Source organism: Pinus tabuliformis, chromosome 8, assembly GCF_031772625.1.
Source record: "Pinus tabuliformis cultivar Carrire ecotype Pingquan chromosome 8, CPIR1, whole genome shotgun sequence".
Taxonomy (NCBI): Eukaryota; Viridiplantae; Streptophyta; class Pinopsida; order Pinales; family Pinaceae; genus Pinus; species Pinus tabuliformis.
The window spans coordinates 526,940,321-526,965,857 of NC_142294.1; the positions used below are offsets into that span (position 1 = coordinate 526,940,321).

The 25,537-nt window shown below is 39.8% G+C and overlaps 1 protein-coding gene across 1 annotated transcript in view; it reads left to right on the top strand.

Moving 5' to 3' along the window:
- LOC149236475 (uncharacterized) overlaps positions 1-25,537 on the top strand; it is a 289,290-nt gene that overhangs the window by 157,617 nt on the left and 106,136 nt on the right. Inside the window, exons 2-3 of the mRNA XM_089372397.1 lie at positions 3,683-3,741; positions 4,037-4,165. Of these exons, the coding sequence (XP_089228523.1) occupies positions 3,683-3,741; positions 4,037-4,165 (188 nt within the window). The remainder of the gene's footprint in view (positions 1-3,682; positions 3,742-4,036; positions 4,166-25,537) is intronic.

A 25,537-nucleotide genomic window follows, 5' to 3' on the forward strand; every position in this document is an offset into this window, starting at 1 on the left:
GTGAGAAATCCCGCACACAACTACTGCTGCTCTACTAGGAAAATTCAAACTTCTTGGCTAGAAGTCCTCTGAGGAAGAAATTCCCTAAGTGTGTGCTCTCCTCTCCTTCTGATGCTATTTTGCCAGCAATCGCTGCAAAATAATTGCGTCCCAGCTAAAGATATGCTCTGCAAGGAAACTGCTGCTACTCCCTCTGCCTCTAATACTTCTTCGATCTGGGAAATTTTATTCTATGTTGACTCACTCAGAGAAAAAAAATCCCACGAAAAACTAACCCTTTTGGCCAAGGAAATACGCTGCCCATGAGGGTTTCAATTTGCTGCTTACGCCAAAATTCAAAGTGCCTCCTTCCTTCTGCGCTGAGCTCTCCGGCTTACGATTTGTGCTTTGATACCATGTGAAAAATCGGTTACCCAATTCCTACTGCAACAAACTGATGATATTTCTCCTATTTGTTAAATTACTTGAATAGAATACTTGCAGTTTTCTATGACAAATATTGAAATACATACACTGCAGCCTACACAAAATAAAATATTGCGGAAACTAAACACTGCACTGGAGAGAAATAAACACACACATATACACTGTTTTTTTTGGACAATCGTCCCTGGAAAAACCCAATGTGGGAAAACCAGTGCAACAGTTGAGGGTTTTTATTATTATGCAGTATTAATCTGAGTACAAATCATTGGATGCCCAAACTAGCTATCCGATACAAAGAAAAACTGGCAAAGAGTTAGTGAGAAAAATCTCACACTGTTACTAGAGATTCGATACTAATCAGGAACTAGAAAGCAAGCCCCACACTGCCTCTGCGTCAATCCTACGTAGAATTGTGTCACAATCTCTGGGATCTGTGTCACCTCCTCCTTTGATCTCCTGTTATCTGGAAATTCAACCCTCTGGCTCTCCGGTCTCACAGCCCGACTTCTAGCACTAGATCTCAACTCTCCCAGTTGAATTTTGATCAACCTCTGAAGCTTTGTGCTGCCTTTGCGTGGCACTGCGCTGCCTCTTTGAACCTCTCTATGCCTTCTCTGCCTTGCACTCTCCGAATCTGGAAAACTCTCCTCCGGACTATTATCCCTACCCCTCACTGCAGGAAGATCACTTGATCTCTCTCTGAAAACTCAGCACTGCTACTCTTGAGAAATTCGATCTCTAATCTCTCTCATTTGATATGTTCTCCAAATGCCCATCAAACTCCTTATAATCTCTCGTTGGAGCTCCAATGGCCAAGATTAAAACATAATCAACGGCTAAGATTAACTGGGAGTTGATCCTCGTCTTCTTTTAGAAGATTCACACCTTAGGGAACCATTTAAAAAAGTTAATTATTTTAATTAAATCATCTCTAGGTGGAATTTTCCCAAACGATTTCTAGGTAATGGAGAATGCACGTGTTTTAGCCTCTCTGCAAAATATTGAGGCAAGAGCGCATTTGATGCTACAAAAATCAACAGCTTGCACTTGCCTTCACATTCACGATTCTTAGACACTCTCTTTTGCACTCATATCGACAACTTAACCTTTGGCCCTTGAACTCAAATCTTCTTGGGCTCTCAGGTTTGGATATCATTGTGAGACCATATAAGAATATAGGGTACTTGAATTCATAGAGTTGCAACAATACATCTTTCACACAGTGGGTTTGGGAAAACACTTTCTATTATCACTGTGTAGCACGTCTGCCCTTCCCGAATCCAGTAATATTATAATGCAATGTAGTTGGCTTACAGCATTAGAAAAATCCCTTTCGCTAAGAAGCAACTGGTGGGGGTATGTATTATGCCAAAGTCACTCAGGGCTTCTACCTGTTGCCAACCATTTAGAATGGTTTGTTTGCATGGGTGGAACAACCCATGAGGCGTGAAATATGTCAAGGGGGTGGGAGGAATTTGAGCCTTGGTGGTCTGTATGAAACACCCCTGATTTACCATCTAAGCCCTTGTCAACATCTCTCACACATTTATAGCTTACAACTTATAATATCCACAAGTGGTTGAGGTGGTTTTGTGAATCTAACACATCAGAAACCCCTACTGCAATTTCTGGTTTACTATCTCTTACTTGTTCTTTACATTAACAAGTTATTTAATTACATAAACATCGAAGTAAACACAAATGCAGCCTTCAAAGATATACAGATCATGCACTGAAATAAACTGAGACAATCACACAAGGGACACCGTTATTTTTGGACAATCGTCCCCAGAAAAACCCAATGCGGGAAAACTAGTGCAACACATAGAGTGTTTGTATTATTAAGCAGCTTCATGAATACAACTAGGGTGCCAGAAATGGCTCACCTAGAGAATATGCTTGGCAATAATACCTCTTTTTGGAGACAGATATTCCGGCAAATCAGCAACTGGATGATCAACCCCTCATTGACTCTAACTGTTCCTTGTGCTGGACAGTGAAAGTTGCTCCAAGCACTGCTCTGGAACTGCGTCACCCTCTTTCGGCTAAGCATCTATTGATCAACTCCCAGTTTGCCCCACAGAAAATCCTAGCGCTGCCTCTGAAGCCCTCTGCGTCCTCTGTGTTAGCCTAGACGGCTTTTTCGTCATCCTCTACGGCCCTCTGTGTCCTCTGCGCTGGCTCCTCAGGCCTCTGCGTCAGCCCTTCTTGGGCCTGCATTGTCCCTCCCGGCACTTCACTGCCTCTCTGCTATGTATTCTTCAGCCTTGGATGGAAATCCCTTGCTGAACTTCCCCTCACTGCAACTGATCACTAACTCGATTTCCTCAGCGAACCCAGCCCCAAAAAATCAAATTCTTGATCTCTCTTGGTGTGTCTCCAACTGACCCTCAAACCTCCTCTTATATTTTTCCTGTTGACGAATCAGCAACCGAGATTAAGTCCCTAGTAAACGACTAAGATTAGAACTGGCTTGATCCTCGTCACTTAGAACTTTCTCACTCACATTTTATATTAACACATTAATATTTTAATTTTCCTAAGTTTAGACTTAGGAAATCATTAAAAATATTAATTATTTTAATATCTCTTCATCCGGGTGGAATTTCTCCAAACAATTTCTGGGTCTTGGAGATCTCATGTGCCTTAGCCTCTCCACCAATTTTCATGGCTAGAGCACATCTGATGCTACCCAAAATCAACAGGTTTAGCTCCCTAACCCTTAATGACAACATCTAGATGGTACATTGTCACACGTCACTAAAACTGACCATTATATGAACTTTTTTTACTCCTAAATAGTATTCCAGCGTAGAAACTGCAATATTTTCCTTATACCCTACTAAGTACATAATGGTTGCTGATTCTCTAATCAAGGGAAATCTTTGACAATAGCATTTTCTGTTCCACGAAAAATGTTTTGTTTTGAACTATAGTTGGTTTCTAATTTGTTAAATGTCCTTTACAAAGTAATTCTCAGGAGTTACCGGTTTATCTTTCTGAATCTGTTCCAGGAAAGTAGGTTTTCCTAATATCTATGGAGCGCGGTTTAGCAGTGCTAAAGTTGGTTTTAATTAAAATTTTGCCAATGGCCTCTATTTTGGAACATATCTCTTTTGTTTTTCATTCTAAATCAAATATCAATGCGAAAATCTATTGCGTCAGTGCTTTTCGGCTTTGTATCTATTTCCCTGATTCTATTTATGGATATAGATAGATCAATTTATGGTATTGCATATTTTGCAACTTCATCCAGGATGATTTCTTGCCAAGGACTGCAACTCCCCTGGAAGATATTTTTAAGTCTCTTTTCTGGTATGAATATCTTTCCACTATTGGTTTTACATTTTAATCCACATGTTAGTAGGATCATCTTTTTACCCATTACACCAAAAGTGCATCATATGGACGTCAGAGTTTCCTCATGACCAAAATTTACTTTTAATTGTAGTTAGCATGGTGGTCATGTTACATTTCCAAACTATCATACCAATTAAAAAGTTTTTGGTTACCTGTGACTATTGCTTCTCTTTGATTATCCTAGTCTCATAGTGTATAATTTATTCAAGCAAGATGCTAAAAATATGGGTGTGTTTGGAACTTTGGACAGCTTCCCTTGTTTATTGTGTGTTAGATGTATGAAAGACACGTTTATCTCAGATGAAAGGAAGCTCAAAGATCCACGAAGACTATATGCCCCAGGACGGTTATACCACATTGTGGACAGAAAGCCTTGTGGGTAAGAATCTTGAAACCTCTATAAGCAGTCAGAATATAGCCATGTTGATGGCACTGGACAGTGAGGAACAGATGTTATTTTGAATAATTACTCTTACCATGGAATTAGATATGTCCAAAAATATGTTATATCTTGTGATATGCTATTGGTTCTAACTTCTACATCAGTTCTTTCAGGACCAGAGAAGTTTTACCTAATACTATAGGGGAGTGTTATTGAAGCTTGTGATTTCTACATTTTCTTGTATGCATATTTACAGTTGTTTGTTTTTTGTACAACAGAACTAGGCAACTATTGTCCAAGACTCAAGTCCTATATGTGATTAACCCAGTTTGGCAGCTTGATAAATTTTAGAAGGCTTCATAATTGATTTTAGATTTCAGTTTGCAGCATTCATAACTCACTGAAACAGCAACATCCTCCTAAAAACATTGTTGGAAAGAGACTAGCTGCAATGTCTGGCAAACGAGCAGTAAAATGCTAGAGATACTTCACAAATGAGACAGTGGAAAGGCTGAAATGCAATTTTTTAAGAAAAATCTTGAATTGTAAGAATAATCTGATAAAATCTGCTACATTCATGTGAACAAAAATGATTTCTTTAGGAATCTTTCCTCTAGCTAGTTTTTAGTTTCATAGAGGGATGTGTAAAGTTTTGAATGGATTCCTCTTTTGCATGCTGCCATTGTCATTAATAATTTAATAGTTAACTATTATGTCCATCGTTCATGCATTTATGAGCTTTCCTTGGAGCGACCCAGAGTTCTCCATCAGCTGCCATGTGAATAGCTGTGTCCCCAAGAACTAGGAACAAAAAACAGGAAATATGCTTCTAGAAACAGGGGTTCTCTATAGTCAAGGAACTAGGGCAGATATCTATAGGAAACAAAAGGAGAAGTGGAATCAACAATAAAAAGATTCCATGGGAAATGGGGAGAAAATGAGAAAGAAATCTTCCATTAGAAAAGAAGATATTGTACATAAAAATGAAGGGAAATAAATAACAGTTCACTCACTCAGAAAGCAATAAACAAGTTACAACTTGATGCATAGGTGATAGATTCTTCTTTGCCAAATTTCAGATATAGAAGATATAATATCATAGTCAAAGTCGTGAATAAGTTGAATCAAATCATTAAACAAACCCGCTACCTCACTGTTGACAGGTTCCCGCAAGCACAAATTGAATTTTGACATCATTACATGAATTGTTTATTTTGTCTTCATCCAATTGCTTTTCTTTCAAATAATTTATGAAAAGGGGGATACATTTATTATGTTTGTCAGGTCCTGCACCACCCATATTTGCTCAAGGCCATTTGGACTCTAGCAGCTACCTACTTTTGTTGTATTGAATAGGGGATTCATCCCTTGCATATTTCTATTCCTATAGAGGTAGGAAATGCCTTGTTTTCATTGGTGCGCCCCCTGCAGAATAGTGGACTGTACTAGACCAGGGCAATTTGGCCTAGGGTTTACAATTTTTTATTTTTATTTATTTTTTCTTTCAGTACAGTGATCAAATTCAGTATATTCTTTGAACAGTCAAATTGCCTTCCAATGATATAATGAACACTGTGTAATCAATAATATAAAATATCAGCTCCGCAAAGACAAATGATCCAGATATTCACGGATAAATTCCTGAGCAACAGAACTGGATTCCCTACCTCGTTTCTACGGCTAAAATAACTGTGGCTATGATACCACTGAAATAAACCAGGGCTGTAACATGCTAGGGTAATTTTGCCCTAGTTTTTCCTGTAGCAAATAAATTTCTTCCTAAAGACTGCAATTCAATTCAACACCATTGGCGTATTTTCCAGTGAACAACACTATTCCTTAATAATTTCTGCCGATCACGTATCATTCAATAATTTCAATCTTTTCTTTGACAATACGATAAATCCCAACAGTACAGTAAATTTCAGCGGGGCAATGTATCATTTAACAGTTTCAATTCTTTTATCAATACATCAAACCCAACAGCATAGTGCTAATTGCCCAACGAACCCATGCAACATATAAGTCAATAAAGTATTCGACTCCACACCATGGATATGAGCTACCTTTAATGGAGATAGATCAGAAATTAAATTTAACAGAGTACCCAAACCAGTTATATCGAACTATCCAAATGCGGTTTACCAAAAGCTGAAATATATGCGAGCTTTTGCTTGGCAAAATTCCTAACGTGTCACCTGACTGTATTTATTTCCTGCCTGTGTATTATATATATAGAATGCTCGGACCCGCTCCACAAAGTTCGGGCTGTTGTAATCTTCAAGATCCGTAACTATCTCTGCTTTATACAGGGACTGTCTCCTTTCCAGAAGCTGGAATTTACCAAAGAAGGAAGTGTTTCGTCCTCCATAATGCTTGGGTCCGCTCAAAATATGATAAGGTTAGATTTGGGAGGTCTTCAGAAGTACTTGCCTCAGATAAATTTCGGTGCCTCAAAATTTCGCTAGGAATAACACGTCACTTCTGTCACAGGGAACCTGAATATCACAAATGTCACTGCGGCCCTGCTTCTGTTCTTGAATGAGGTTTCGGGTCAACCTGGGGGGGCTTACTCCTTCGGTGCCCCCTGAAATATCCCGAATGGTCTCCGTCCACAATTTTTGCCACAGAACAGGGTGTTTGACTTCAATATGACTTCGTCGTCCACCCTTTTCGCTACAAAATACCTTCGCAAGGTTTCCTCAAGGTTCAAAGCCTTCGTTATGTTCAGCTTCCAAGAGAATGCCTGGCCTTTAGATGTCACCCACATGATTCCGTTCTTCAAAAAGATTTAATGATCTACCCAGACTTAGAAAAAGATTTAATGATCTACCCAGACTTATAAAAGTCAACCTGCTTCAGGATGTAAGAAAGGTTTCGTTGCCCCTGTAGGAAGACGAATCCTGTGCCAAAACAAGTGAAAATAGGAAAGTATAGAGAAAATAAACTTATGAACTAGGGTGGAATCTTTCACCACAGAATTTGATAGGAGTAAGGGGTCTTAAAACCATCAAAGCCTCAGGCTCAGGAAAAACAGAGATAAATTGATCCACAATGATGCATCCAAATGAACTCAACCCTTCTTAATTTATAGACTTCCTTGAGGGCTTCATCTTCTTAATTGGTTGAGTGTATCTTACTCAAAACCCCAGTTTTGGGTTTTTTTTTGCCCAGTTGACCCAAAATTTGCCCAACAATAGGTATTTTGGGTTCTTATCCCCTTAATAAAGTACTATAGCCTATGAGGATGGATAGGCTACTAAGTCCGTTCATCCTCAATTTGTAGAGGACATTACATGGACGCCCTCCCATCCGGAGGATAGTTGGAGGATGACCTTGGCATTTCCTAATTGTCTTCGAAACAACAAGGCATCACCAGGACAATCACAGGATGTTGGGGTGTCCCCTCCTGAAATTGACCCCTATTCATGCATGTATGTATAGATACATTGATAGGTAAAGATTGGGTTATTACTATACTAAATTACAATATATAGATTTTTTCAGACAAAATTGAGTTCTTACTAGAGTCTAGAGCTTCGACTTTTTTCCAAAAAAAATCCCAAAGGAGCATCTATCCTGTATAAACATGCCAATATTATGAGAATACTATCTATAAGTATCTGACAACTATTAGAATCAACCACCATGAACTATGACTTCTGGTTGCTAACTAAAACTTGAAAATCAAAATTGAAAACATTTTCTATTTATGATTCTAGAGCATCTAGGGTTGTTTATCTGTTGCCTTCTTGGAAAGAGCATCAGTAGACAGGTTGTTTGGAATATGGATGTTCAATGCTTCCATCAAAATCTGCGATGATGCTTGACTAAAAGGATTGATTGCTCCATTTCATCATAATGACCTTCATATACTCTTTTGGCCTTTTCAAAAATGCCTGTATCATCTCTTCCGTCATTCCCACTACCTCTGTTTTAGAGCCCAAGCAAATAATTTTCCTTGTTCAAACTTTAGGAACTCCACCACTATCTCCTTTTCCATCATTGTTCATTCTTATTGATTGAGCATCGGGCATGAATTCATCTAGTCTACTCTGTCAAGTCGCCTTTTCGTCCATACATTTTTCTAGGGCTTTTGCTTTAGCATTGCAGTCATATTATGTACCTAACCCTTATTCATATGATTATCTTCATTAATCTACTAGTAGTATATTTTCTTCCCACCTCTTCTCTCTTTCTTCGACCTAGGCTCTTGTATCTTGTATCAAGGGAACCTTTCTTTAGATCTAGGCACATTGGCCTAGAGGGATAGTATGGGAATACTTAACCCTGATTCTGCTCCTATATATAGGGTAGGGAGACTCATCAATAATTTCTTTGTGTTGTGTATTGATATTTTGTGATTGGGAGGTTTGATCCCTCAAAGTGGCATCTCAATAGTATTTCTAGTCACCATTTCACATACTATTGGCGCCACATTATGGTATGTAGTATTTATTATGTTGTTTTGTAGAATTTATATCATAACAAGTGGTATTAGAATAAGCAATTCTCAGGTGATGCCTTCAAGAATACCCTTCCATCCCGAAGTTGTAAATTTTGATGGGGATGTTGAAATTCTATAGCATGTGTAGTAGAATACAATTTTTTGATCTGATAATTACTTCCTAATGATTCTCAAATAGTATTTTCATGCCACTGTTATCATTGAATAATGTCACTAAGAAAATATCAACTGTAAATGTAGCGGAAACAATAAAAATCATAAAAAGATAGGCATGCACAATAGACACAATATTTTTACTTTGGGAAACCCAATCTGGGAGGAAACCAACAATCTTTTCTTAAGGAGAAATTGTCTTTTCAACAAGGTTTACAAATCAGAATTTGTTTAGAAATCTGAGCCAACATTTCAAGTCAAATGACTAGTCAAACCTAGTCAAACTGTTGCTGGTCAACATTGGTCAAACCAGTAAAAAATCAACTCTGAAATATGTGGTCAAACCTTTGCATGTGCTGCTTGTGGTCAAACTTGGTCTACAGTCAAAACTTCACATGTGCAGCCTGTGGTCAAGCCCTCACATGTGCGGCTTGCGGTCAAACTGCGGTCAACATTTCACACATGTGGCTGTATGGAACAGTCATCTCGCTAGTCAAATCTTGGTCAAACCTTCACACATGTAGCCTTCAAGTGTAGAAGTAAAATGATGAAGAAAGATGAAAGTGAACAAATTTCTCTTTAGCTAAATTTCTCCTCCACTAGAAAAGATAAGAATGTGATTGCTATGTTGATGAGTGTCTCCTCACATGCACGTCTATTTATATACAGCTCTAATGTTGAGTATGTTGACCACTAAAGTGGCACCTGATTTTTTTTTTAAGACTCCATGCCCAAAGATATGTCAGAGGCTTCATCCACCATTAGAGTTCACTATGTCATCAAAGTTTTTCAACTCTACTTCTTCTTCTCATCTTTTTCTGTTGTACTCAAATTCTAAAAGCCCTGCGGGGATGATGTAAAAGTGATGTTAGTATGATGAGTTGAGTCATGTAATAGGCCTAGGTAACTTGGGACCTTTTTATCAAGTGAGTTTACTTTGGGACGTTTTTTTTTCACTTGGTTAATTATTTTATCCTTACGGAGACTTAATAATTAATTGAGTTTTTTCCTCCAAGCATAACCCCAAAGCCGGAATACGATTTGAAGGTAAGGCCTTGGGTGAGTCCTAGTGTCTAGGGTCATTGTATATTACAATACTAGATCACACAAAATTTCATGGAATTTGATTAGGTTTATGGGTTATTTTTAAAATTTCCCGTAGGGCGGAAATTTGAATGTTAAATGTAACAAGTGATGTCTAGAGAAGTTGCATGGGGTATGTGTGCTCAAAATTACACCTCTCACCCTCAAATTTCTACTATGACAGACTTGGAGGGGTAAAAAATAAGTTCTAGACCCTCGAAATCCACTTTTTCTAAGTTTTGTGGAAAACATGGCAATAAATTAGCCCAACAATTAAATAAATGGAGAAAAATAAATATCCACACATGCTCAAATGATGTGGAAATTCATCTAAAGGTCAAAGTTGAATTACCAAGTGATGTGGACTCCACATAAGCCACAAATCAAGCAAATCAAATTTTTTGTGGAGAAGACAATGAGTTCCAGTGATAAGATCCATGATCTGAGGAAGTTAACTCGAGCTTCAAGGAGATATCATGAGTTGGCTTGAGATTGGATTAGAGTTCACTTGAGTGATGTGGAGAGTGGTCTCCTACCACTTCACTTCACTCTCCCAAATGTCCTCTCATCTAATTTGAACTCTCTCATCAAGGATTGCATGGGCCTCTAAGGAAGAAGTCAAGTTGCCACTTGGGAAATTTGAATTTGCATGAAGGAGCATTGGGATGGTCACCCATTTGTCTTGGGATTGTCACCATTTGTTTTGGGATTGACTCCCAAACTTCTATATAATAAAGCCATGGGCTCTTACTATGAAAACCCATTGTTACGAGCTATTGTGCTTGGGAAAGCTCTGCTCTTATGTACACTTGTTCTCAGTTGCAATAAAAAACTTTGGGGTTCATTCATGAGTGTTGTTCCATTGGAGTATGGTGATTGACTCTCTATTGGTATAATTTCTTTTGCTCGTGCTTTGATTTATGTTGTTTCCATATGCTCTAGTAGATTTGTTAATGTAAAACTATCTTGCATTGACAATTGATTTGTGAATATGCTATAGGTGTAGAAATCTCTAGCTATTTTCCAATAAATTTCTAGAGTTTTTCTTATCATTGCTTATTTGCTAAATCTATATGGGACTAATGTTGGATCGAAGTTTTGTAGAGAAAAATCTTGTTGGATCAAATATCAAGCGTGAGGGGAAGTCTTTGGAGAGACCAACCCACTCTTGACACATTCTCCAAGGAGCTCTCATTGGTTTTTTGAATTCCATAGTTTATCTTTTGAAGTGATTTTCTTGCAGGGATTTTCTTTGACATAGCTTATATATAAGAAAATATTTCTTAATTTAAATCTCTTTAAAAAATTATGCTTTCATTGATTTATTTAGCTATTTAAGAGCATTTCCCAAACGAGACAAGAAATGGGATTCACTCCCACCACTTGATTTGGTTTTGTATATTATTTTGTATCTGTTGATTTGGGGTAGCATCGGATGTACTCTAGCCATGAAAATTGGTAGAGGCTAGCCATGAGATTGGTTTGGGGACATTCCACCTATTTAGGGAGGCATTAAAAGTTTTTAATGGAGTTCCTAAGTCTAAACTTAGGAAAATTAAAATATTAATGGGTATTATTATAAAACTGGGTGAGAATGTTCTAAATTACATCGATCAAGCCAAATCTAATTTTAGTCGTTGAATAGAAATTTAATCCCGGCTGTTGAAGACTCAATAGAAAAGGTATAAGAGGAGGCTTGAGGGTCAGTTGGAAATACACCAAGATTGATCAGTCAGTTCGATTTTTTGGAGCGGGGTTTACTGAGATAAATTGAACCAGTGATCAGAGTTTTAGTGAGGGGCAGTGAGTGCATAACAGAGAGGCAAAGATAGTGCCGAAGGACCAACGCAAAGACAAGAGAGGCTACGTAGAGCTAGCAGGAGCCACGTAGAGGGCCAGAGGGATTGCGTAGAGGCTACCAGAGTCTGCGTGAGTGGCGCAGAGGGCCAGAGAGCTAGTGTAGAGCATTAGAAGGCTGACGCAGAGGCCAAAAGGGCCTAACGCAATACCTCAGAGAGGCATTTGGGGAGGTTTCGTGGAGCAGACTTGCTGAATATCTACTTCCGAAGAGAGGTACTATTGCCAGATAGATATCTCTGTTGGGTGAGCTAGTTTGGCACCCTACTTGTACTCAAGAAAGCTTCTTAATAATAAAACCCTCAGAAATGTTGCACCAGTTTTCCCAAGTTGGGTTTTTTCGGGGACGATTATTCAAAAACAACGGTGTCCCTTATGTGTTTGTCTGTTATTTTTAGTTGATGATCTGTAGATGGTTGAGACTGCATTTGTGTTTATTTTCAGAATTTATATGGTTAAATCTCTTGTTAAATAATAAAACAAGTGGATGAAATAAACCAGGTAGTGCAAGAATAATTTCTAATGGGTTAAACTTAGAAATTTCAACATGGTATCAGAGCATTGCAGATCACCGGAGAGCTGAAGGCACTAGCTAAATCAGAAAATTTGCAGCAGAAACAACTGCCCCGAGAGACAAAGCTGTTCTAGAGAAGTGATTCAACCTTGCTGGGATTGCACAAAGCTAAGAGGCTCAGTTTCTTCAGCTGCTGGGGCCTAGGGAGCTTTGGGCAGATTGTGGATTGGAAAGCTGGTGGGGTGTTGTTGCTGTCGAAGCAGAACAATGTGTAACAGGACACAACCAAGGTAGAGGGAGTCGCTACCTAGGCGGATTTCTAGCCAAGAAATCCAGATCAGTGTTGCAGGAGCAAAGGGGATCAGAGAGGAGTGGTTCAACAATTGGTAGGAGGATTTCCAGAGGGAAATCGAGACTCAAAGGGTGTCTAAGAGAGAACTTCTAGGAGGGAAGTCGAGACTCAAGAGGGAGTAGAGGAGAAGAGCGGAGATGGTAATGAACGGACTGAGGGATCATAACAGGTTGGACGGGGCATCCAACTTTGTCATCTGGAAGGCCAAGATCTTGTCTGTTCTAGATAGACATCGCATCAAGGGCTTCGCCTTGAGAACTGTGGCTATCCCAGTCGACCCAACTGATAACGAAAGGTATGAGGATGCAATGGCCAAGGCAAAGTGCATAATCCTTGATGGGGTCAAGGATCATGTAGTTCAACATATTGCCGAGAAGAACACAACAAAGGAGATGTGGGATACCTTGACGACATTGTATCAAGGCACTTCCGTGCAGAGGAAGATGCTACTAGAGAATTAGTTGTGGTCGTATCAGATGTAGAAGGGGGAGCAGATAGATCTATACCTCAGCAGGTTGCAGGAGATTAGGGACCAACTTACTTCCATAGGGGCCACGTCAGATCAAGAGTTCATGGTGAGGACCGCTGTGAACGCAGTCTTCGAGGAGTGGGAGACATTTGTCCAAAGCATTTTTGGCAGAGCGACTCTTCCAGGATGGGAAGAGATGTGGGTAGCTCTTTGCCAAGAAGAGATCAGATGACTGACCAAGGTGGGAAGTAGCAGTAAAGGAGGTCGAATCAAGAAAGAGGAGGAGGATGCGGCTCTGGCATCTGCGGGACAATAGGGGAAGAGAAAGAAGAAGGACATCTCCAAGATAAAGTGCTTCCATTGTGGGGAGCTGGGTCATTATGCAACCTAATGTCCCAGGAAGAAGAATAAGGGAGAGGCTTCTGACTCCAAGGCAACTTCGACTAAGGTGGAGAAAGAAGTTGAGACAGATGACGATTGTGCCATGAGTGCTCATGCACCTCTAGAGAAGAGGTGGGGGGAGATCGACCTGTAGTGAGGAGGACTACAAAAAATGTGGGGCAGTATCCTTGAGGTAACCAAACTCTTGGATCATATCCGACGACGGGACCCCCGAGTGACAGTAGCAGGATGACGAATGTCGGTAGAAGCAAGATGCGGATGAAGCGGCAGAACAGTGCTAGACTGTAGGGATCTGTAACAGCGTAGAGAGGGTTGCAGCAGAGCGAGAGGCATAGAGGTGGTTGCAGCAATGCAGAAAGGCACAATGGTGTTTGCAGCAGTTCGAGAGGCACAAAGTTGTTGCAGTAGCGTAGAGGCAACAGAGGGAGCACATGATAGCAACAAAGGGAGCTTCAACATCAGGAGGGCTTCTAGCCTGACCAGGATGTCAGTAGTTGGGTAGATCAGTTACTTACTTCTTAGTAACTGAGTTGCAATTCAGCAGTAGCAGTGGTAGTACTATGGGCAGCATGATGCAGCATGATGAGAGAGAACTGCAGTGCAGATGCAGTGTTGGGAGGAAGGACCAACAACAACACGGATGCAGAAGGAGCTGCATTACAGATGTAGCAGTGGCAGTGACAAAGCCATGGGCAGTAGTACAAGAGACAACAGTGCAGAGGATGTTGGGCAGCAGGCCAAGCATCAGCACAGGTACCGATGCCGGATGATCAGGGTAATGTTCAGTAGTGAAGCATTACTAGAGTACATTCCCCGCTAAGAGGGAGTGTTGATTTGGGGTAACATCTTATGTGCTCTAGCCATGACAATTGGTGGAGAGGCTAAAGCACATGAGATATCCAAGACCCAGAAATGGTTTGGGGAAATTCCACCAGGTTAGAGAGATATTAAAATAATCAATATTTTCAATGGAGTTCCTAAGTCTAAACTTAGGAAAATTAAAATATTAATGGGTATTTATATAAAACTTGGTGAGAATGTTCTAAATGACATGGATCAAGCCAAATCTAATCTTAGCTATTGATTCGAGATTTAATCTCGGTCGTTGAAGACTAAAAAAAAAGGTATAAGAGGAGGCTTGAGGGTCAGTTGGAGATACACCAAGATTGATCAGTCAGTTCGATATTCTGGAGCGGGGTTTGCTGAGAGAAATCGAACCAGTGATCAGAGTTCCAGCGAGGGGCATTGAGTGCATAGTAGAAAGGCAGAGATAGTGTCGGAGGACCAACGTAGAGACCAAAGAGGCTACACAGAGCTAACAAGAGCCACGCAGAGGGCCAAAGGGATTGCGCAGAGGCTACAGAGCTTGCATGAGTGACGCAGAGGGCTAGAGAGCCAACGCAAAGCATCAGAAGGCTGACATAGAGGGTTCCAGGTTGATGCAAAGGCCAGAAGGGCTGACGCAGTACCCCAAAGAGGCGTTTGGAGAGGTTTCGTGGAGCAGACTTGCTGAATATCTGCTGTCGAAGAGAGGTACTACTGTCAGATAGATATCTCTGTTGGGTGAGACAGTTTGGCACCCTAGTTGTACTCAAGAAAGTTGCTTAATAATAAAACCCTCAGAATTGTTGCACCAGTTTTCCCAAGTTGGGTTTTTCGAGGGACGATTGTACAAAAATAACGATGTCCCTTGTGTGTTTGTTTGTTATTTTCAGTTGATGATCTGTAGATGGTTGAGACTGCATTTGTGTTTATTTTCAGTATTGATATGGTTAAATAACTTGTTAAAGAATAAAACAAGTAGGTGAAATAAACCAGATAGTGTAGGAAGAATTTCTAATGGGTTAAACTTAGAAATTTCAACAGTATCATACTTACATGCTTTTCTACACTAATTTGGTCTTAGTTTTGCAGCCCATAGTTGGAGTTTTGACACAAGTGCCTGAGGAAAGACTGTTGAATTGTAACTAGTTTTCTTGTAGGACTTTTCAAGCATCCAAGATTTATTTCAAGGAGGTCATGTACACTAGAAGGAGCTGTAAATATGGATAGGCCGTGGGCTTTTGTGGAGATTGTAATCTTTAGATTTTAGAAAGCCTTCTTTGGCGCTAGAGGTTGCTAATGTTGGAGAGATATTATAGCTATTTCTAGCTCCAAATCTTGTACTAATTCCCTTCATCTTTTGGGCAACCATCTAAGAGGCTTTAACTCCATTGTAATATCATAATAAAAAATCTTTTTTGTTGTTGTGGAAGCTTGGGTTTACCCAAGACATCCTTTCTCCTCTTTTTGAAGGAGGATTTTGTGTGGGTGTACTAATTTTGCATTTCATCTTTTCTAACTTTCCTTTTTAGCTCATTTTGAATGCTTTAAAATTAACACAATCTCACCATTACATTTCGATTTCTAAGTTAGATCTTGCTACAAGTTCATGTGATGCTTTGCATTTCATTCTTGCTTTGAAGTACAAGTTGATATTTTGCTTTAGAGAAACTCATTTCTTACATGCAAGTATTTGGAGTTATGTGGCAAGTTTAATTTAGTTGCTTAACAATTTGCTTTTCTTTGGGATACAATTGCCTCACTATAGGCTCATTTGTTATCTTGCTCACTTATTTTCCAAGCATACTTTACAAGCAAGCATTCACTTTTCTTTGGCTTCATCCCATTTCTATTGCTATAAGTTTATGGTTTGGGCATTTACTTGGAGCAATTTACAATTTCATTTGCTTATGAAGCTTAAACTTATGTGCCTTGAACAATTTTGAAGTTATATCATTGTGAACATTTTTGCTTACTTGAGGCAATTCCTCTTTTGCAAAACAAACTTACTTGCATCACTTCAATTCATTTTCAATCTAATTTCCTTTTCCAATTGAAGTTACATTTGTAATTTACTTTGAGCACTATCTCATTTCCATTATATTGAAGCATTGCAAATCTCTCTTGGAAAAACTTGCATAACATTAGGCATTTTAGCATAGTTTTCATTTTAACTCAACTAACCTTCAAGCATATGCTTGGTTGATAAACATCATAGCGAAAATACTTAATTGGAAAATTCTTCCAATTAGTACGAAAAAAGGTAAAGGGTGTGTGACCCTGCAGTTATGGAGGTGGCTTGTTCCCTTGTAGGAATGAAGACACATACTGGTTTATAAGACTAAGGGGAAGGGTATCATTAACGATATGATCGTGTCCTCAACCCCTCTTTTTTACTGTTACCCCAATTTTTACCCTTTGGCAAGAGTTCAAAAGGAAGATCTCTCACTTAGAGTAAACATTTAACTTAAAATTAAACAAAATAATTGCACCTAACCTTAGTTAAGTGCATTTCATCTCAACTCACTTTACTTTTCAAACTATTATACTTGAAATTTATTTATATGCTTGTCATGATGAAAATGTCTTGAATTAATTATTTTGTAATGTTCTCATTGGGCAAGTACCATATCTATCAGTTTGCAAGTGAAGTTTTAGGTTATTTTATTTTGCAAGTTATTTTATATTACTTCTTTACACGCTTTAGAATCTTGAATGGTTATACTTTGAAAGCATTTCTTTGAGAGCAATTTTAAATCTTGCAAGTGATATCATATTTTCTAACATCTATTTGATTGACAAGATTACTTGTGTTTCACTTTGAAACATTTCATTTTTAGAGCAAATATTATTTATTTTGAAGCAATATTGAAGGCACTGGTCTTATACGCTTATCTTTGATTTATGTGTTGATGGTTATTGGAGTAATCATTCCATATTGCTCATCATATTTGTTGAAAGCTGCGCATAATTCAAGTAATCCAAATTGACTTGGACATCTCCTAGAAACCTCACATCACTTTTTAACTTAGTTTTTCGTTTAGGGACCACCCCCCTTAGCTTGCCTAGTAGAGAGCTTAAACATAGAGAGTTGGGAATTGGTGACAACCCCATCTCTTAGTTTTGCCACCAAACCACACCTTGTGGGGTTAAGGGCTTTTCTCACTAACTTAGGTGTGTGTGACAGGCGACAACCACATTTTTGGCATCGTTGCCATGGACAAGTCCTCTTGTACTTGGAATACGACTAACTTTTGGTTTTTGCATGTTGGATTTTAGAGTTAGATTTTTGTTCAAGTGGCGACTCCACTTATTTCATTTTCGACAAGGATTTCTGCTTGAAGCCTTCTTCTCGTAGACTTCTTGCTAATCTTGGACATGAGCCTCTGTCTGGTATCCATTTTCTCTTTCAGGGTCAAGTGAGCATGATATCATGAATGATTTGTTCGCCCCTTGTGATTTTACTAACATTCTAGGCTATCTGAATTTTATTCCGTATGAAGCCATTGAGGCTATTGAAGAGTTGCCTACTTTTCTAGGTAACAATGCCGTTAGTATTGAAACTCACCTTAAGAATTTCCACCTTTGTGTGAGTAAATGGTGCCATGATATTAACGATGAGGACGTTAAAATGAGACTTTTCATCTTTTCATTAGATGGTGATGCTATGGATTGGTTCATAGACTTACCAACTAACAGTTTCAATTCTCTAGAATCAATCATTGATGTTGGAATTTCTAATTCTAACCCGTAAGAAATTCTTCCTGTACTATCTAATTTATTTCTTCCTACTTGTTCAGTTACTTAACAAGTTATTTACCATGTAAATACTGAAAATAACTACAAGTACAGTATCAACACATACAGATCATCAACTGAAAGAAAACAAGCACAAGTGACACTGTTGTTTTTGGACTAATGTCCCCGGAAAACCCAATGCGGGAAAACCGGTGCAGCTATCAGAGGGTTTTATTATTAAGCAGTTTTAGAATACAATCTGGGTGCCAGAAATGGCTCACCCAACAGAGAATGCCCTCGGCAGTAGTACCTCTCAGTCGGAGACAGATATTCCAGCTAAATCACCGGAGGAACGATCCCACAGCAACATTGCAACACTTCTGCTACTCTCTGTCACCCTGATAGGGACTGTGTCACCCTATCCAGCTCTCTAGCTCCAATCTGCCCCACGAAATCTCCCAGCGTCAGCCTCTCTGGCCCAACGTCAACCTATTTGGCCCAACGTCAGCCTCTTGGGGCTCTGCATCAGCCTCTAGGGCCTTTGCGTCTCCCACGCTGGCCCTCCTCAGGCTCTGCGCAGCTCCTGGCTGCCTCTACGTGGCCTCTGGCTGCCTCTGCGTGGCCTCTAGCTCGTTCTGCATCAACCCTTGCCTGTCTTCTGCGCTGATGCTCCTGGTACTATCTCTGCCTCTCTGCTACTATATTCACTGCCCCTCAACTGCAACTCTAATCACTCCTTTGATTTCCTCAGCAAGCCCTACCCCAGAAAATTGAATTCTTGATCAACTCGGTGTGTTCTCCAACTGACCCTCAAACCTCTTCTTATATTTTTCTCGTTGACAATTCAACGACCAAGATTAAGTCCCTAATCAACGGCTAAGATTAGATCTGGCTTGATCCATGGCTTTTGGACCATTCTAACTCAGTTTTATAGATTCACATTAATATTTTATCTTCCTTAAGTTTAGACTTAGGGATTCCATTAAAAATATTAATTATTTTAATATCTCCCAAATTGGTTAGATTCTGCCCAAACCATTTCTGGGTCTTGGAGATCTCATGTGCTTTAGCCTCTCCACCAATTTTCAAGGCTAGAGCACATACGATGCTACCCCAAATCAACACTCCCTCTTAGCAAGGATTGTGCTCTAAGAATACTCCTCATTGAGTATCATCATGATCATCCGACATCGGTCCCTGTGCTGATGCTAGGCCTGCTGCCCAACATCCTCTGCAATGTTGCATCATGTATTGCTACCCATGGCCACTGCCACTGCTGCATCCATGCTGCTGCCCATGGCCCTGCCACTGCCACTGCTACATCTGTACTGCATCCCCTCTCATCATGCTCCATCGTGCTGCTCATAGCACTGCCACTGCTAATTGCTGCACTACAACTCAGTTACTGAGAAGTAAGTAACTGATCTCCCAACTTTGACATCTCTGTCAGGCTAGAAACACTCCTAATGCTGAAGCTCCCTCTGTCGCTAACAAGTGCTCCCTCTCTGACCTCTGCATTGCTGCAACAACTCTATGCCTCTCGCACTATTGCCTCACGTTGTCCTGGGACTCTTGCACTGTAGCCCTCTCTGTCGCTCCATCCGCATCCATCTCTACCAACATCTGCTAGTCTTGCTACTCCTCTTCAAGGCTCACATAGCAAGGTATAATCCAAGAGGTTGGGTACGTCTAGGATCCTGCCTCTCATCACCTGTAGTTCGTCTGACTACAGCTCGATGTCTTCCCACATCTTCTCTCGAGGTGCATGAGCACTCATGGCACAGTCGTCATCAGTCTCCACTTCCTTTTCCGCCTTAGATGGCGCAACCTTGGTCTCAGAAGCGTCTCCCTTGCTCTTCTTCCTAGGACACTAGTTCGCATAGTGACCCAGTTCCCCACAATGGAAGCACTTGACCTTGGAGAGGTCTTTTTTTTTTCCCCTGCTTTCCCGCAAATGCGAGAGACACATCTTCTTCTTCCTCCTTGATTCTGACCCCTTTTCCGCTACTCCTTGCCTTGGACACCCATCTAATCTCTTCTTGACTAAGAGCCGCCCGTAGTTCCTCCCAATCTGGAAGTCTTGTCTTGCCCAGTATGCTCTGGACAAATACCTCCCAATCCTCTGAGACTGTGTTCAATGCAGTCCTCACCATCAGTTCCTGATGTGGCCCCTATGGAAGATAGCTGATCACAGATCTCCTTCAATCCACCGAGGAAGACATCTATCTGCTCTCCCTTTTGCATCTGATATGACTGCAACTGATTTTCAAGTAACATCCTCCTCTGCACGGAAGTATGCTGGTACAATTTCTTCAGGGCTTCCCACATCTCATTTGCCATTTCCTTCTCAACAATATGTGGCACCACATGATCCTTGACACCATCAACGATGATGCACTTTTCCCTGGCCATTGCCTCCTCGTACTTGTCATTTTCAGTTGGGTCAACAGGGATCGCTATTGTTTTCAAGGCGAAGTGTTTGATGCGATACCTGTCTAGAATAGACAAGATCCTGGCCTTACAGACTACGAAGTTTGAAGCTCCGTCCAGTCTATCTTGATCACTTAGCACATTCATTGCCATTTCGCTGCTCCTCTTTTGACTCTTTCAAGTCTCTCTACTTCCTATCTGGAAGTTCTCAGTTTGACTCCCTCTGAGCCTCGATTTCCCTTTTGGAAATCCCTTTGCCAATGTCGAGATGCCTCACTCCAATCGTTTGTGCAGCTGCACCACTGATCCAGATTTCTTGGCTAGAAATCCTTGGCAACAACTCCCTCCTCCTTGGTCTTGCCCTGTTAGGTACTGTTCTGACCACAATACCCCACCAGCTTCACTCCGCAACTTACCCACAGCCTCCTATGCCCCAGCAGTCTGAAGGTTAGAGCCTCAAGGCTTTGCGCAATCCCGACATCAGCATAATCTACACCTCCTGGCCACAACGTCTATCCTTCCTGGCTGAGAAAGATGACCGGGCATTGCGTAGGTCAGGTCTGCTCCTCTCTTCCTTAGCGATGATCCTCCTCCTGGCTCAAACTGATGATGCAGGCTCTCTGCGTCACCCCTTTCTTGCTGCTTTCTGCTAGGAACAACTTCTGTCACTCGGGACAGTTGTTTCTGCTGCTGCTGCTCTGCTCGGCTGATGCCTTCAGTTATCCTGTGGTTTGCAACCATGCTCTGATACCATGTTGGAATTTCTAATTCTAACCTGTTAGAAATTCTTCATGTACTATCTGATTTATTTTTTCCTACTTGTTCAGTTACTTAACAAGTTATTTACCATGTAAATATTGAAAATAAATACAAGTATAGTATCAACACATATAGATCATCAACGCACAAGTGACATCGTTGTTTTTGGACTAATGTCCCCGAAAAAACCCAATGTGGGAAAACCGGTGTAGCTATCAGAGGGTTTTATTATTAAGCAGTTTCAGAATACAATCTGGGTACCAGAAATGGCTCACCCAATAGAGAATGCCCTTGGCAGTAGTACCTCTTAATCGGAGACAGATATTCTGGCTAAATCACCAGAGGAATGATCCCACATCAACACTGCAGCACTTCTACTGCTCTCTATCACCTTGATAGGGACTGCGTCACCCTATCCAGCTTTCCAGCTCCAATCTGCCCCACGAAATCTCTAGTGTCAGCCTCTAGGGTCTGCGTCAACCTCTCTGGCCCAGCGTCAGCCTATTTGGCCCAATGTCAGCCTCTTGGGGCTCTGCGTCAATCTATGGAGCCTCTGCGTCTCCCACGATGGCCCTCTTCTGGCTTTGCACAACTCCTGGCTGCCTCTGCATGGCCTCTGGCTGCCTTTGTGTGGCCTCTAGTTGGCTATGTGTCAACCCTCTCCCGGCTTTTGCGCTAATGCTCTCGGTACTATCTCTACCTCTTTGCTACTGTATTCACTACCCCTCAGTTGCAACTCTGATCACTCCTTCGATTTCCTCAGCAAGCCCTACCCCATAAAATCGAATTCTTGATCAACTCGTCGTGTTCTCCAACTGACCCTCAAGCCTCTTCTCATACTTTTCTTGTTGATAATTCAACGGCCGAGATTAAGTCCCTAATCAACGGCTAAGATTAGATCTGGCTTGATCCATGACTTTTGGACCATTCTAACTCAGTTTTATATTAATTTACATTAATATTTTATTTTTCTTAAGTTTAGAATTAGGGACTCCATAAAAAATATTAATTATTTTAATATCTCCCAAACTGTTTAGATTCTGCCCAAACCATTTCTGGGTCTTGGAGATCTCATGTGCTTTAGCCTCTCCACCAATTTTCAAGGCTAGAGCACATCCGATTCTACCCCAAATCAACAATTGACGCCTTTGAAGAAAAATATGGAGACAATAGAAAGATCAAAGTGAAAACTCAAGCAAATGAGAATGATAAGGATCTCATCAAGGGGTTGACACAAATGATTTAAGGATATTCAACTAAACCATGCTCAACTCCTTAAGACCATGGAGGTAAATTAGGCACAAGCAATAAAGGCCATGGAAGTCAATTATTCTAATCAGATGACCTCTATTCAAAATCATTTGATTACAATCAAAGCAGACCGCCCTCAAGTAATTAAGAACATGGAACTCAATCAAACAAGATTAATAGTAGATTATGCAAGGGAAATGAGTGCCATGGAGGTTAATCATTCTAGTCAAATGGCCACTCTTCAAAACAGGTTCCTCTCCATGGAAGAAAAACAATTATAGTTAATCAACACGATGGAAACAAATCATGCCAGGGAGATAAGTGTTATGAAGGCTAATCAAGTCTCTTTTCATAATAGGTTAGAGGAAATGGAAAGATTACAGGTATAAAAATTCCAACTTAGGTCAGATGACGAATGGGAAAATAACAAAGAAACAGATCGTAAGCCTCCCAATCCATTGAAACAAGCTTCATCTTATTTTGAGGAGGTCATTTATTCCATTGAAAAATGGCTATTTGAAGGTGACCTGGATAAAAAGGAAACTAAGAGAACTCATGTTAATACTTATGAGATTGATTCATCACCCATGTCAGAGCATGTGCAGAATGGAGAAAGGCAGGTCAAAAAATCTTGGATACTTCTAATTTTCCATATCAGCGTTTTCAAGATCGGGCAGAAAGGTCTACTTTGATCGCATCAACATCATCATCACTGTCTATTAAGAAGAAAATAAAAAAGCGAAAAAGATTTGGTAAATATGATAGCCATATACAACACAGAATATGATAGCCATATTCAGAATTGGACAGGGCACATTAGAAAAGAAACCCATGGATTTGCCTGAAAGTAAGCAAGTTTTTAGCATCAACTTCACCGGAAGAAATCTGATGCAATGGGGCATCTTTGTATTGTATTTCTAACTTGATTCTTTGTTATTTTTGTTAAGTAGTTTCATTTCTTGAATAAATTGTCATTTTTACTTTTAGAAATAAATTTCCATTTGTGTACTTTTTCATGTTGGTATTTGATTTTATATGATGATATTTTGAATGGACGCTATTGATATATGTCTTTTGTCTGTGGATGCAAAGTCCTTGCATGCTATCACTTCCTATCTAGCACACATCCCCATGTGGAGCCAAATGTTGACCACTAAAGTGGCACCTGATTTTTTTTTTTCAAGACTCCATGCCGAAAGATATGTTAGAGGCTTCATCCACCATCAGAGTTCACTATGTCATCAGAGTTTTTCAACTCTACTTCTTCTTCTCATCTTTTTCTGTTGTACTCAAATTCCACAAGCTCTGCGGGGACGATTTAAAAATGATGCTAGTATGATGAGTTGAGTCATGTAACATGCCTAGATAACTTGGGATCTTGTCATCAAGTGAGTTTACTCTGAGAGGTTTTTTTCGCTTAGCTAATTATTATATCCTTATGGGAACTTAATAATTAACTGAGCTTTTTCCTACAAGCATAACCCCAAAGCTGGAGTACGGCTTGAAGGTGATGCCTTGGGTATGTCCTAGTGTCTAGGGTCATTATATATTGCCATAATAAATCATTCAAAAAATTTCGTAGAATTTGATTAGGTCTAGGGGTCGTTTTTAAAATTTCCCGCAGGGAGGAAATTTGAATATAAAATGTAATAAGTGATGTCTAGAGAATTTGTATGGAGTATGTGTGCTCAAAATTACACCTCTTATCCTCAACTTTCTACTTTGACACACTTTGAGGAGTAAAAAATAAGTTTTAGACCCTCAAAACCCACTTTTCCTAAGTTTTATGGAAAATGTGTCACTAAATTAGCCCAACAATTAAATAAATGGTAAAAAATAAATATTTGCACATGCTCAAATGATGTGTAAATGAGGTGGAAATTAATTTAAATGAATAAAGTTGAGTTACCAAGTGATGTGGACTCTACATAAGCCACAAATCAAGTAAATCAATTTTTTTGTGGAGAAGACAACGAGTTCCAGTGAAAAAGAGATATTTTTCTTGTTAGAAAAGATGATGTCACTTGCAAGAGTTCTTTTTCTTGTGTAGATCTCTTTTTCTCCTCTTCTTGAAGGAGGATTTTGTGTGGGTGTACTAATTTTGCATCTCATCTTTTCTAACTCTCCTTTCTAGCTCATTTTACATGCTTTAAAATTAACAAAACCTCACCATCACATTTCGATTTTTTAAGTTAGATCTTGCTACAAATTCATTTGATGCTTTGCATTTCATTTTTGCTTTGAATTACAAGTTGATATTTTGCTTTAGAGCAACTCATTTCTTACATGCAAGTATTTGGAGTTATGTGGCAAGTTTAATTTAGTTGCTTAACAATTTTATTTTCTTTAGTATTAAATTGCCTCACTATAGGCTCATTTGTTATCTTGCTCACTTATTTTCCAAGCATACTTTACAAGCAAGCATTCACTCGAGCAATTTACAATTTCATTTGCTTATGAAGCTTAAACTTATGTGCCTTGAACAATTTTGAAATTATATCATTGTGAGCATTTCTATTTAATTGAGGCAATTCCTCTTTTGCAAAGCAAACTTACTTGAATCACTTTAATTCATTTTCAAGCTAATTTCCTTTCCAATTGAAGTTACATTTGCAATTTACTTTGAGCACTATCTCATTTCCATTATATTGAAGCATTGCAAATCTCTCTTGGGAAAACTTGCATAACATTTAGGCATTTTAGCATAGTTTGCATTTTAAATCAATTAACCTCTAAGCATAAGCTTGGTTGATAGACATCAAAGGGAAAAAATTTTCTTGAAAAATTATTCCAATTGGTACGAAGTAAGGTAAAGAGTGTGTGACCCTGCAGTTATGGAGGTGGCTTGTCCCCTTGTAGGAATGAAGGCACACACTGGCTCGTAAGACTGAGGGGAAGGGTATTGTTAATGACACCATCGTGTCCTCAACCCATCTTTCTTATTGTCACCCCAATTTTTACCCTTTGGCGAGAGCTCAAAAGGAAGATGTCTCACTTAGAGTAGGCATTTAGTGTAATATCCCTAATTAGCCATGGCTAATTGGAATATTCAATTTTGCCCAATTTTTGCC